The 15,319-nt window shown below is 45.4% G+C and overlaps 1 protein-coding gene across 1 annotated transcript in view; it reads right to left on the bottom strand.

Moving 5' to 3' along the window:
• The window catches only part of MYLK (myosin light chain kinase), a 178,218-nt gene that overhangs the window by 157,470 nt on the left and 5,429 nt on the right, over positions 1 to 15,319 (bottom strand). Inside the window, exon 2 of the mRNA XM_059687642.1 lies at positions 13,376 to 13,543. Coding sequence (XP_059543625.1) covers positions 13,376 to 13,540 — 165 coding nt within the window. The 5' untranslated portion in view covers positions 13,541 to 13,543. The remainder of the gene's footprint in view (positions 1 to 13,375; positions 13,544 to 15,319) is intronic.

The following is a 15,319-nucleotide window of genomic DNA, read 5'->3' as shown; positions in this document are numbered from 1 at the left end:
AAAATAAGATGCAATTAAGACAAAGTACAAAGTAAACTCCAACACTGAGATGTTGAAAACGAATAAAATAATAAAATTTTAAAGATGGGAACAACTGTCAAGATTATTTGGTCCAACTCCCAGTCTGATTTCTAGATCCCAAATACTCAAGTCCTCACAAATGGTGGTCCAGGGCTCCTTCCACAAGTCTAGTCCTAAAAAACTGATAGTACCTGGCTCTTGGTAAAGTGCTCAATACACTTTGGTTGAATGAATCAAATCCAAACCTTTGAGGTAGAACATTACTTTTTTCAATGATGCAAGAGATTAAAATTTTAGAAAATTCACAGGTTGAACAAATAATCTCTCTTACTGGGACCTAGTAAGAGCTGGGACTGAGGTGGTTTTTTTGTTGTTTGTTTGTTGGTTTGTTTTTAATTTGACATGTGAAATCGGGAGCACACACGGCAATATATAAACTATTGAATCTCAGATCACAAAGGCCTTCAGGGTCATTTAATCATTTATATATATATATAAAAGGCTAATATGCAAAGTGTCCCCTCGGGAGTTTGACCGGGAGACTGGGAGTTCGATTGCTCGCTATGATGTGCGCTGACCACCAGGGGGTGGCGCGGAATGAAGGGAGGCCCCGGCCAGCAGGTGGAAGGCCCTGATTGGCCCTGATCACTGGCCAGGCCTAGGGACCCTACTGGAGCACTAATTTCGTGCACCAGGCCTCTAGTGATTTTTATAAGACGGAATCAGACTCAGGGAGGTATAGTGGTTTGTCAAAAGTTTTAAGGCAACTTAGTAGGAACTAGAACTCCAGTCCAGTTTTCTTTCCACATGTCATGTTAATCATCTAATTAATTTTAAACTGTGAAGTGCAGAATAGAACCTTCGTAGAATGTGGCAAGGGAAAAGAATACTACAGCTGGAAGAGCTAGAACAGGTTTCAGAGAGTAGGAAGTTTAATTTTCTGTTACTAGAAATGAAAACCCATGAGTTACAAGATCACTGATCATGAGGATCCCCTTTTATTTTCATTTGTTGTCCCAAGAGCACAGAGGAAAATCAACTCATGTTGGTCAAGTTTTAAGAAAGTCTAGTTATCAACTTCATTTAAAGTTGGAAGAAAGTTGCATATTATAAGGAATGTGAACATCTTAGGTTCTGCAGAAATTGTGTCTATGTGAAAAAATAAGCCAGACTTTAATGGTATCTCCAAGCCTATATAGATGCCCATTGATGAATGCCAAACCCGGCACTCATACCTTCTCCCAGGAGCTGCCATTAGAATAAGAATAGCTTAATCTAGTGTCTCCATCCCTCATTGCTCATTCTGCCACACAATTTTGTTTCCATTTCAAGGCATTCAGTCAAGATAATCTGAAACATCTTAAAATTAATAGGAGCCTAAACAACTTATTAGTAGAGAGACAGACCTATCTAGATCAGCGGTTGCCAACCTTTTGGACCTCACAGACCACCAGTGGTCCACAGACCACCGGTTGGCAACCAGTCTTCTCTTCCCTGATGAATGAACTATCATTGTGAAATTGAATAAATACAAACACTTAAAGAATTTACAACAATAACAAAAATTCTATTTACACGGTTCCAAATCCTCTTCTAATTTTAGATAACACATCCATGTTGGCATTCGGCAGTGATCATACCATGCACTGTGCTCTTGCTTTGCTTCTCTTTCCACTTCATATTATTCACACACATTTCCACTTATGGATGTAGCATGTGACTATGTAACATCTGCCATATTGAAGTGTTTAATGATCGCCTTTTGAGCACAACCTAGTTCCTTTTTTGTTATTTTACATAGTGCTCTGAACATCTTTGTACTAACTACTTTGTCCTTCTCCTTTAAGAGTTAAGGTATAGTGTCAAAGGCAGAATTCTTGGCAAAGCATATCAAGGGTTTTACTGGCCCTGTAACATTCTGCCAGTCTGAGCCCCATAAAGGCTGAACCAACAATCAGTGCTCCCAGCAAAGGAAACCTTCTCCTGTTTCCTCACAGCCCCAACAGTGGGCTCTTGGCATCTTTTATGTTGCTAGTTTTTCAGGTACTTTCAAGGTATTTTTTTTAAAAAATCCTTATTGTTGAAAATATTACATATGTCCCCTTTTTTCTCCCATGGACCCCTTATAGCCCGCCCCTGCCCCCCACCCCAAGCCTCCACCACCTTATTGTCTGTGTCCATGGGTTATGCATATATGCATATAAGTTCTTTGGTTGATCTCTTCCCACCCACCTCCCCACCCCCACCTTCCCTCTGAGACTGACAGTCTGTTCCGTGCTTCTATGTCTCTGGATCCATTTACTTTCAAGATATTTTAACTTCTATATATTTAATTGCTCGCAGTGTTGCGTCATGTATTTAATGCAATGCTATATATTCTTCCACACCCAGACCTTGTCTTCATTTCTTTCAATGTAAACTGTGTATTCATCTTTGACCATTCATGAAATAGAATCTGGAAATTAAACTCAGATATATATGCCAAGCCTTTTTAGAGGCAATTTTATTGTGCTTTATTTCAATTACAGAAGTAATTCCTATCTACTATTAAAAATTCAAGCAATAAGAATGTGTATAAAGTAAGAGGGGAACATTGAGGGTATAATAAAATAGAAAAAGGTTTCGTTCCCTCTTAGTCCTCCCCCTCCTTGCAATAGTATCACTTCCCAGATATAACCATTGAAATCATCTTTGCATTCGTAGCATTAAAATCCGTAATTCTAAATAATATTCTCTGTATCTGTTTTATTATTTAAGAATTTAGTCAACACTTAGTGGATTCCCACTATGATGACAAGGAATTTTGCTGACTTACACTGCCTCCCTCTCAACAGTCCTGTTTTGACTTTTTGATCTTCTATTGGACATTAATGACAAGATCACAAACTCAAATGCCGACAGCGTCTGGGCATGATATGCAAGTGTAGAAAGTGGGCAGGGACAAGGAATACCACGATGCCCTTCCTGCCCATTTTTTGTTCTCCCACTACTAATATGGGCAAGGTGAGGGGAAAAGCAGTCATCACTGGCAATGGATGCGTGTCCATGCGTGAGGCGATGACTAGGAATGGGGGGACTACAGCAACCTGGAAGACACTGCTTAGATGCAGCAGGTAGGACCACTGGCCAACTGTTGCCATGAGGAAATGTGGCCAGATCTTATTTTTGAGAAAAGCCATTTAGAAATGAATTGTATGTATAAGCTTTGCATTTGTAAATGTTAGCTAAATTTTTTGAGAACGCCACTGGCCAAACACAAAAGGTCTTTGTGTCAAATATGTCCAATGAGCTGGCCATTTTTGCCCTCTGTCATTACGGTTTTAAGTCGTGTACCTAAACCTCTGCTATGTGATCCATCTGTTTTTGATGGCATCTCCTCACTTGTAATATGAAGACACTGGTGTCCTTATAGCTTTCTCTTCCTTTATTTTCCCACCTCCACCTTACCACCCACTCACCATTCCTTTACTTCTGGCTTGCCAAGGCTCACAGAGCTTACTTTCTGTTCTGTAACTATAACACTTTTGAGCTTGTTCTATGGATTGATTTTTTTAAAACATTTTATTGATACCCCTATTATACTGTATAAATATTCTCTTCAACTACCTGGTGGCCATGAATTAACTGTTCACAACTATGACCGAAGAACTAGTTTCTAAATGCAGATGGCTGGGGTGGGTTTCCATCCCAGGGTATAGTGCTGCCCCCCTGACTGGGGGCCTGACTGCAAGCTCCATGGACTGCGTGGAACACACCTAAGGGCAGGCTTCACTGAGAGCGCATAAGCAGAGGGCAAGTGGACAGATGGCTCGCCCAACACATTTTGCCTCAGGCCTCTGAGATACGGATTAATTTCACACTAGGAGCTTCTGTTTTCTCCACATAGATATTAAGTAAACATCCTCTAATGCAGTGGTTCTCAACCTTCCTAATGCCGTGACCCTTTAATACAGTTCCTCATGTTGTGGTGACCCCCAATTTCATTGTTACAAATTGAACATAATTAAAGCATAGTGATTAATCACAAAAACAAAATGTAATTATATATGTGTTTTCCAATGGTCTTAGGCGACCCCTGTGAAAGGGTCGTTCGACCCCCAAAGGGGTCGTGACCCACAGGTTGAGAACCGCTGCTCTAATAACTTCTGCCCTATACCACTCCTCATCTCCAAATCCTTTCATCTCAAATGTGCGGCTCTCACTTCTGCTGGAGCTTCACACCTTGTATGTTATGAGCAGTGTGATATATCCTTCAAGGCGGTCCCAAGAAAATTCTCATCCACTAATGCCCCCTCTCCTGTTCTCAGTGCAATTCTGATTTCATTCTCATTATAACCTTTTATGCTCATTTCAATGGCATATTTGCAGGGAGGGGGAGTTAATAAGTCTGTTTTGTCCAGCATTTTGAACCAGAAGTGGCCACCAATTGCTGACAACTGCAGTTTCAACAACACTCGGCCTGTCATTTCCCATTCCGCTGCCTTTGCTCTGAATACCTCAGGAACTCAGTGACACACGGCAGCCCCCACCAGCCTCCCTGCCATGAGAAGCTCTGGAACAGACAGCGAGGGAAATTTTGGGAGCACGTTCCAACTTGCCAGGATACCAAGATTACCATTCTTCAACACAAATGGACAACAAAAATCCTTTCATCAAGAGATTACATTTTTCTTTGGATGAATCTTATGCCCTAAGTAAAGTCTCAAGAATGTGATGTCTTATTTCTCTTGTGAATGGAACAATTATTAACATACTGTCTAGCTGTGGCTCTCTGGTGTATGGGACCTGAATTCGGTCAGCCCTGTCCAATAGCACAACATAGTACTTGTTGCTGTTGAGCACTTAGAATGTGGCTAGTGTGGCTGAGAAACTAAGTATTTGAATTCAATTTAATTTTATTATTATTTTTTGTTGCTGTTAACCTCACTCGAGGATATTTTTCCCATTGATTTTTTAATAGAGAGTAGAAGGGAAGGAGGGGGAGAAAGAGAGAAACATTAATGTGAGAGAGACGCATCAATTGGTTGCCTCCGCATGCACCCCGACTGGGGCCAGGGATCGAACCTGCAACCCAGGTACATGCCCTTGATCAGGAATCGAACCTGTGACCCTTCAGTTCAAGGGCCAACACTCTAACCACTGAAAACACTGGCCAGGGCCTAAGTTTTTTTTATCTAAATTAGTCCTAACCTAAATTTAAATAGCCACATGTGGCTAGTAGCTATTCTTGAACAACTCATTCTCATTGAGGAAACAAAAGACAATAAACAATAACTGATAAAATTATAAATTGGCAAAAAGTAAAAATGTAACATATGTAAGTATAGAAATTCAGAGGAGGGAGCAACTGAAGGTTAGAAAGTTCAGGATTAGATCTAAGAGGCAGATCAATGTGCTAATGTAAAAAAAAAAAAATGCCAAAAGATGTTAAGTAAAAAGAGCAAGCTGCAGATGTTTGTATGTATGTATGTTGGTCTACTTATAAATATTTTCATGTATATGTACATAGATTTATAGTTATAGATCATATATAGATACATGCTTATTTTTCATAGGACATTTCTAGAAGGATACCCTAATTGCTGATGGTGGCCACCTACAGAGAATAGAAGTAAAGTTCAAGGCAAGTCACATTTTTACATTGTTTGAATTTTTGTTTCAAAAAATAGTTTAAGATTTAAATCATTTTTTTCTTTTTAACAAAGTTATAGGAACAGCGATGATGAATGGATAATACATTTTTAAAAGGCCAAAGCAGTCAGCTCTTTCCCGTGGTTATTACTCATGAATGATCTTATGTGATTATTGGGACTATTCCACATCCTATTACCATGGCTCTTCTGTCCTCTAATAAAATGCTTTAAAAAGAAAACATACTTACTTAAAGAAAGCAGCTTGAAAGAGGTAGAATATAAATTGGACCTTGAAGCCAGATAGAATGGAGAGAAGGAAGGGCATTCTAGATTAAGGCATAGCCAGAAAGGGGGAGCAGGGAGGCAGGCATACAGGTGGGGAACAGTGAGGGCAGGGAGTGAGGTGGGGTGAAGGGAGAAGCCCCTATAAGAAGCCTGGGACCAAAGCCCTATAAGTTTGACAGCAAGAGGCCTGGAGTCTTAGACCCAACCACCTTAGTTCTTGGGGAACCAAATATTTACTGAGTGCCCATCATGTGGCAGGTATTGTAATAAATAAGAAACAGTCACAAGTTCAAGGAACCATGTGAAAGGGATGGCATCACATAATGTGAGGACTACAAAGTCTGGACCGCAAAGTACTGCCTCTATCATTTACTGATGTAACCTTGGCAAGTTTTGTAATTATTCTGATCCCCCAGGCTCTTCCTCTATAAAAATGGGGATACAGCCACTTACACATCCTTATTGTTGAAAGTACTACATGTCCCCTTTTCCCCCTCATTGACCCCTTCTAACCCACCCTTACCCCCACTCCCTCCAGGCCTCCACCACCCTACTGTCTGTGTCCATGGGTTATGCATAAATGTATACAAGTTCTTTGACTGATCTCTTCCCACCCACTGTCCCTCCCACTCTTTCCCTCTGAGATTCTACAGTGTGTTGCATGCTTCTACGTCTCTGGATCTATTTCGTTCATCAGCTTATTTTGTTCATTAGATTCCACATGAGTGAGATCATGTGATGCTTGTTTTTCTCTGACTGGATAAAGCCGCTTTACCATGAGGACAAAATGACTGAGGTTACATGCCTAGCCCCAGCAGGGCACCAACAAATGCCAGTCCCCGTCCTATCATACTCTGCCCCCATCCCTAACCCCAAATCGATAGGTAGGGGAGACCAACTATTTTCTTGGCTACCCTTTCTCCACAAAAGTGATACCAGAACAAAGTCCCTGTTGTGTGTGAGTGGGCTGGGCGAGCGGGGCTGGGCCTCTGCAAACAGTGCCGGAGAGTCAGGGTGATGGAACATGGCCTTGTAGGCAGTGACGGAGAACCCCCTCCATTGTTCAAGGACTTGAGCAGGGGGTGACACGGGCAGATGCCACTTGAGGAGGATTGCTTAAGCAGCAGCAGGAGGGACACACTAGAAAGACAGGATTCAGGAAGTAGGAAACCAGCTTTCAAGCCACTCCAAGCCTCATCTTAATCTCCTCTAAATTCCTATAATACAAACTATTTATTGAACTATTCTAAGCATTGAATTATTCACTGTCATATCCTACTGTTTATATGCACATGCTTTTCTCCAGAGCCACATCATTAAGACTCCTGAGGACAGAGAGCAGATCAGCTACTTCCTTCCAATTTCTCAGGGTGGCGGAGTGCTTCTGAGTGGGAAGTGAACTGGGAAGAAGTTGGTGGGGGGAGGATATTACTACTGGCTAAGGTGGAAACTGAGGAACGATTCAGGCTTTCATGGGGCAGGTCTTCTTGGTTCCCTTCCTCTACCCTCCACGACTTAAACATAAACCTGCCTTGATGAGGCCAGGCTAGCCCTTGACGGAGAGGCCCACGTCAACACCAAGAACCCCAGCCTGGACGGAAACCTCATTCAGCTGCACTTCTCAAGAGGCACTAAAGCATCAGCTCATTTGATCTACAGCACAGCCAGGGCCTATCACTACGTTTGCTTTTTCTGATAAGAATGAATTCCAGGACCGAGGGGAAGAAATCTCCCGTAATTTCAGCATTTTTGCCACCATCGCTGCTCCTTTCGTACTTCACTGTGGTGGGGAAGCAGCTCGCGGACACTTGACCCGCCTGCATGGGCCACAGAACAGCTGGAGGAGTTTCTTTCAGCCCCTGGCGCTGGCTGTCTGAGCGCCGCGGCCCCCTTGCCCCAGGGCCAAGCGGTGCTCACAGGCAGTGGCACAGGACAGCGCACCACTCTTCCCATCCCAGCTGCTTCCTGCACTGAGGGGTCCTCTTATGCATGTGGGGGGACAACAGAACCCCGCATCCAAGTTGTATCTACCTTCTCATCCCCCCAAGCAAATGGGTGCCCCACTCCTCTTCTCCTGGGAGGAGGCCACACAGGCCTTGAAAGTGGGCTCAGGGCCATTTGGTAAACAATTCTGGGGTCCTGGGGGCCAGAACATGGGGGATGATATGGCTCCAGTAGCACATGCCTGGGGTAGACCGGTCCCCTGCTCTGAGGCCAGGGTAGAGCAGGAAGAAGGAACAGGGCTTCGAGAACATGAGCTCAGGTTGTCTGGGTCTCACGGTGGCTCTGATGAGATACAGAGCCACCGTTTCAGGGGTTCCTGAAAAGATAGCCTCCTTGAGCTCTAGGCTGGCAGAGGCCGAAAAGGAATGTAGTTTTGGCCCGTTCGGTAGACTCTGATCAAATAGCGGTTGTTCTACAGAGACATTAACTTACCACTTGACTCCACGAGGTTGACTTCCACTCAGGCCTAGACCCTATTGGTTCAAGCCAGACGGCCACAACCAAGGAGGAGCAGATCCTTCTCGAATGCTTGACTGCAGGGCCACGTTCAACTCATAACAGGGCACTCCCCTCACTGCTGGCAGACTGGGTAAGGGTCTGAGAGTGTCCTCAGTGCTTCTTTGTGCTTTGACTGCTTCCCTATTTATCCCCATCATTTAAAGAGGCAGTACCTCCACATGCATCTTATTAGGTGTTTATCAGTTAGGAATACTTTTTGTAAAAGTTCCTGTGTGAATGATCACAGCCAAAGATCCTATCTGAGAAAGTCTTTAAGCCTTAGAATTTTTTTCTCTTAGCGACTGGTCTTCGTGCTCTATCCACTGCTGACTCCTGCACACACACACACACACACACACACACACACACACACACACACACAAACACACACACAACCAACCTTAGTATTCTGGCTTGTTGCCTTGTGCTTTTAATGTGGCTGCCTGAGCACTGGGTATCATATCTGTATTCAAGACTGGAAGGTGGGGAGGGGTGGAATATGAGAGCAGCAGTAATGACCTTTACTTAAAAAAAAAAAGAAAAAGAAAAAGAAAAATCAGAAAAGCAAGAACTTCCCCAGAAACTCCCTAGCAGACTTCAGCCAGAATGTCTCACTGCCACACTTAGCTGCAAAGGAAAGCCCTACAGTGGCCTCTAAAGTGCAGAAGGGCAAGGGCAAAGGGGACTGGTAATGAGTTATGTATTGGCTGTCCAACGTATCTGCTACAAACTAGAAAAACCCTAGTAGATGTGAGGGACTGAGACCCACAGAGCCGAACATCTCATAGTTCAGAGCGTCTCAGAAAAGACATGAACCACAAGGGGCACCTGTGGCCCCACCTTAATGTCTCCAAGTCTTCTTGCTAGAAAGGGGGGCTTTATTGGAGAAAAGGGTTCATTTAAGTCCTTGGCTTAAAAATAGGCCTAAAAAAAGGAAAAGGGGGCAGGACAGGCAGCCGTTTTTACCTCTTTCAGGAATAAAAACAGAAAGCGCAGTTCGAACCCACCTCTAACTGCCAGCGTCAGGAGGTGGCAGGAAACAAACCTTTACAGCTTTCACACGTCAGTGGTGTCCACTGTATTTCTACAGTCATGGGAGGCCCCTGCCCCCACATCCTAGGACCCTCACACCCAGGCTCCAGGGCTCAAGCTGTTGGTGGCAACTTTAAGGAGGGGGGGTGGGGAGGAAAGCTGGCAGAGCTTCAGGGGCACCACGTGGAAGAGAAGGACTCCTGGCAGCTACAGTGGGCACCAGCCTGGGCCCAAGTAGTAGCTTGAAGGTTTAATTTTTAAAAGTCACTCACTTGTAAGAGATTCTCTAAGGGCCCAGTGACTGAAGAGTTGAGGTCCTGAGGTTATTGTAAACCTGACACAGGACTTTCTGGTGCAGAATGAGCATCTAGAACAGGACCTGGAGGGAGGAGTCAGGTGCAGGCAGGGTCAAGCGGCCGCAGCAATGAAGTCAGAGAACCACGGACCATGCTCAGTGGGTAACTCCCTCGGAGCTCAGGCTTCCATAACCTGCTCAACGCCCATGTCACTTCAGGTTAACACTGCCTTACCCTTCCCTTCGCTGAGGGCTCCAGGTGAGGAACACCCCTGACAACTTCATCTCTGGTGTCAAAACAATCAGCTTCTTCATTCTGGAATCATCTGAGGTGGCCTTTCCCCAATGCAAAATGTCCCTTTGTGTCCCTGCTGCAGTGGTAACACACTCACAGCAGCACGCTAGTTTACAGAGCCCTTTCTATGACAGCCTTTCCCTCTGCGTTTCTCTCTGCAAGTCTGCAGCTGGAGCCTGGCACTCCCTCTAACATCTTTCCGGAACCGTCTTCCTTTTGTGCCCACCGCTCACCAGCATGCTGCCATGATGCTGCTCTGGGTTAGTCCCAGGCAGGTGGTAAGCGGTAAAGTAGCTCTGCAGGCTGACTTCTTAGCAGCACATTCATTTTAACATGTAGTCCACATGTGACATATGTCAACTATTTCATCAGAATTAACAAAGCGTTCACATAGAGACTGCTATACTTTAAGAAGACTGCAATCAAAATTGTGAATGCATTAAACGCCACTGAATTGTTTTGTTTAAGGTGGTTACATTTACATTATGTGAATTTGACCTCATTAAAAAAATACTGTTACTATACTTTTTAACTTTATTAAGTGCATTTACCATTTTCTTCTTCAGCTCATTTTCTTTTTACATCCCTGTAGGCTAGAAATACAGAAACAACTAGTTGTTTATTCTCGGACTAGAGGCCCGGTACACAAAATTCATGCACCAGCAGGGTCCCTAAGCTTGGCCGGTGATCAGGGCCAATCTGCAGGGCGAATGGCAGGGTGATGGGGGGAGTGGGGTGCTGCACACACGCTGGCCCCGCCCCCACCACTGCTGCCACGAGTCGCCTCCCTCTGCCTGCGGGCACCGCCTTAGCTGGCCTGGTGCCACCTGCTCGCTGCCCCCCCCAACCCCTGCCCACTGGTCATTCTGCAGGTCATTCTGCTGTTCGGTTGATTTGCATATTAGAGTTTTATATAGATAGGTAAGGAAATAGATCCTTAGAAGGTGTGACCTCTCCAACCAGACAATGACAGCAATAAAGGACTCCAGTGCTGGCTCCTGGGCCAGTGTCCATTCCTTGACAGTTCCAAATCAAATAACTCAAAGGCACGATGACCTCAAAGTCACAAAGGAAGCAAGGGCACCAACATACTCTAAGGAAGCGAAGTCATTTCTTCCTCTCCAGTCTGTCTGAATTTGAGGAAGGCGGTCATCTCAGAGGCAGAGGGCAAGAGGGTGGGGATAGAGATGAGATCAGTTTGCAAAGCCATCTTTAAATTTTTCATTTTTATTTGTGAGTGCAACTTTAGTGTTTTATAATGTATTCACAGAGTTGTGTAACCATCATCACCATATGATTTCAGAACATTTTCATCATCCCCAAGAGAAACCACAGGCCCATCAGCAGTCCCTCTCCACTCCTCCTCCCCAGCCCGTGGCAACCACTAATCCAACTTCTATCTCCATAGGTTTGCCTCTTCTGGACACTTCATATACATGGAATCATTCACTATGTGGCCTTTGTGTCTGGCTTCTTTCACTTGCCATGATGCTTTCGGTGTTCATTCATGTTGAAGCATGTTTCAGCACTTCCTTCCTTTTCATGGCTATCCAAGTGCTTTCTAACCCCCTAGGGCAGCCATGGGCAAACTACGGCCCGTGGGCCGGATCCGGCCCATTTGAAATGAATAAAACAAACAAACAAAAAGACCGTAACCTTTTATGTAATGATGTTTACTTTGAATTTATATTAGTTCACACAAACACTCCATCCATGCTTTTGTTCCGGCCCTCCGGTCCAGTTTAAGAACCCATTGTGGCCCTCGAGTCAAAAAGTTTGCCCACCCCTGCCCTAGGGATTCTTCCTGTTGCATCTGCCCTGCCAGCTGTGGGGATGTGGGGGGATTGCAGCCAGGACAACAGAAAAGAGCCTTCATCCTGGTGGTGCCCAGAGAGAAGAAACAGACCCTTCAGCAGCATCGCCACCCTCCTCCACAAACTTTCTCAGATAACAGACACGACCAGGACTGTTATGTCACAACTACCAGCCAGCAGCCTTCACTAGACAGGCCTGTGTGAGCACATGGTGCAGGGCCTCCCGGGCCATTTTCAAAGCACAACCCTTGCACTCTCTCCAGAGAACCGCCAGCCAAACTTGGCACCTGAACAAAGGCAGGGCCCAGTGTCACCTGGGAAGAGTGAGGTGCTCAATCCCTTCCTCCTACAAGCTTTCAGGGGCCTGCTCCTGAATTGTGCCATTGACCCTTGTACAATATGCAGGTTAGGGGCACTGACCCCCAAACAGTGGAAAATCCACATGTCATTTAATTCAGCTCTCTGTGTCTGTGGATTCCCAACTGCAAATAAAAAATACTGTTTTCAATCCATGGTTGGCTGAATCCACAGATACGAAACCTGGGGATACAGAGGGCTCACTGTATATTTATTGGAAAAAATCCACGTATAAATGGACCTCGCAGTTTAAACCCATATTTTTCAAGGGTCAACTGTAGATTCACAGTGCAACCTATGAATTTCCCACCACCTCAGTTGTCTTTTGCTCCGATCAAAGTCCTCTAGCTTCTAAAGCATTTCCTGGGGTAGACCCCCATGTTGAATCCAGGATAACCATTACCTGCAAATCCCCTGACTTCCACATGCATCTCCACATCAAGTGGATGACTTGACTTTCTAGTGGTCTGAGGCAGCAGCTCAATGAAAGTCTCTCCAATTGGGCATAACACCAGATATTCTGATAGCTAGTCTTCAATGCTCCCACCTTCTTCTCCCTTCTAGTACAAGATGGACAAGGGATTATCATGCCCATGTGTAGCAGAAGAAATGGGGACCCGGTAAAGGAAAGGGACCAATATGCATTAGCAGAAGATAAGGGGTCCTACTTCCCATCCCATTGCACTGGGTGTACCAAGTGGACACAGGAGAAGGCTAGCTAACTAAACACTCCTTCCAGGGAGAAAGGGAAAGAAACATTATAGTCAGTTTTTAATTGTCCATATTCCAAGGCACTTATTTAAACCCAAGCTGTGCGCTTCCTGACACCAGCATATGTGTTCTCCTATAATCAGGTATTGCATACCCAGACATGACCTACATTAATAGCAATACATTTCGGTGTCCCTCCACACCCCCTCCCTGAGTCTTCTAACATAGCAAAGTCATAAAAAAATAAATAGGGCAAATGGCATATATTCACTTTACATGTGGGTCCAAAACAAACCAGGTCCTCTACCAGGTCCATCCTGATGAGGAAAAGGCTCCAGAAGGAGTCTAACCGCCCTCCTCCCCCCCCCCCCCCGACCCCCACCCCCCGCCCCGAATCTCCCCCAAGCCTCCCATCCAGCCCACATCTTACCCTCCCTTCAAACTTGGCGGTGGCTCCTTCTCTGACGCAGAGGTTCCGAGGGGGCAGAATGAAAGCAGGGGCCTCGGTCAGGGGCATGGAGCTGACTCTCGAGGGATCCACACTGAGGGAGGTTTTAGAAACGTGTGCCGAGGCAGCCAGCTTCACATCCCCCATAGTCTGCAAACAGGAAGGAAGACGGGTCAGATGAGACAAAGCACAGTCCTGTTTCTCCTCAGGCAGTAGCAGGCCCAGCATGCTTGCTGGGCCTGGGATTGTGAGTTTCACAGGGAGCGGGTGCCCCATTAGGTCAGAGTCCACCTGGAGCTCCTCTGGGAATGAGAGGCTCTGTGTCCTCCGCACGCACGCAAGGCTGCCAGGGTGAGGCCCAGCTGGTCTCAGACGCCAGCTCCCAGGGCCATGCCCTGGCCTCTGCAAAACCCCATGGAGAACTTCCAGGAAAGCGGCAGCTGGGGTAAGAACAGAGAAACCAAACAGTCCTCCCAGTTTTTACAATACGTGTCTAAAATCGGTATGTATCAGTCATTGACCCTTCAGAATCAACATCTACGTTAGGCATTTGTGGCAGAAAGGAAAAGCTGCTTTTGCTTGCACCATGAGAACTCACAAACTAAAGAAAAACAGGATACAGACTCCAAGAAAGAAAGTAGTTTGGGATTCATATGACAGGATTCTGGGTGAGGTGAGTGTGTGTGGCTGAATGAAGGGAAGGAAGGCTAGGGAGGACATCCTACTTTGGGGGACAAGACTGTGAAAAAGCCTCAAAGGTCACGGGACAGAAGAGAAGAGAGTGTTTTAAGATTATCTAGGTGAACTCCTTCATTTATAACTGAGGCCCAGAAGGTAAGTCACTTGCCCAGAGACATCCCGGAGAGAACACGTTGGGTTCTGACTCCCCGCCCAGGACCTCGCTGGGACTAGACAAGATGCCTATCGATGGGGACTGGCAGAGTCAGCTGGCCCAAAGAGACAGGACTGATTCCAGAAGAGGGATTAGTAACAGGCAGGAATCCAAGTTCTCCGTTACCACAGAAACCAGCTCTGGCTCTCATAAAGAGAGAAAGGGTCCCTTAGGAAGATGGAGTTAGGGGAGAGCTCCCTAAATCCGTTGGAAAGTCTGGAGAACAGGCTAGGAACACAGGCATCAGTGACGGAATCTGAGTGGTCAGATCCCAGCCAAGCTCACTGGACACTCTCAACCACGACCTAGCATACATCCCAGGTATCCCTGCTCCAGGTGGAAGCTTCCCCAGGCTGGGAAGGCTCCAGGTTGGGACCATGTCTTATGCTCTACAGAATCCACGGCTCCTGGCCTACTGCAGGCATACGACAAACATCCGCTCAACCGAAGAGGAACAATATGTCTAGTTTTTATGTTCTGTTCACTTTTTTGGGATCTTTAGTCACACATTTAAATCCCACACTGTGGGTTGGGTGAGCATGTAATTAGTTTGTTTAAATTTAATAACATCTAATAAAAATAAAATGGAGATAATATTTTGAAGTTGAAGTTAAAATAACAAACACCTAGATTTGTTTAACAGGGCACATCCTGCTGGACAAATCCAGCTTTCTCTTTCACTAATACCATATTAGCTTTGCAAACAAGATCCCTTCCAAAAGGTTCACTGCAGTCGGCAATAATGAAAGCAAACCTTATGTAGCACTTTATGTACGCCAGGAGCTGTTCTAAGCACTTTATGAATAATAGCTCATTTGCTCCTCACAACAACACTGTAAGATAAATAATCCCATCACCCCCATTTTATGAATTAGAAACCTATGTGCAGAGAGATTCAGAAATTTGCCCAAGGTCTTGGCATTGAATAGGGGGCAGGACTGGCACTTGAACCCAGGTGTCTGGCACCAGAGCCCCTATTCTTAACCACTGGGCCCTCTGACCTCTTCTAAGCAGTCAGAGTTGGCTGGTGGGAA

Source organism: Myotis daubentonii, chromosome 3 (assembly GCF_963259705.1).
Source record: "Myotis daubentonii chromosome 3, mMyoDau2.1, whole genome shotgun sequence".
NCBI lineage: Eukaryota > Metazoa > Chordata > Mammalia > Chiroptera > Vespertilionidae > Myotis > Myotis daubentonii.
Note: the sequence above shows the minus strand (reverse complement) of the source record. Positions and strands in the feature narration are given on the sequence as shown.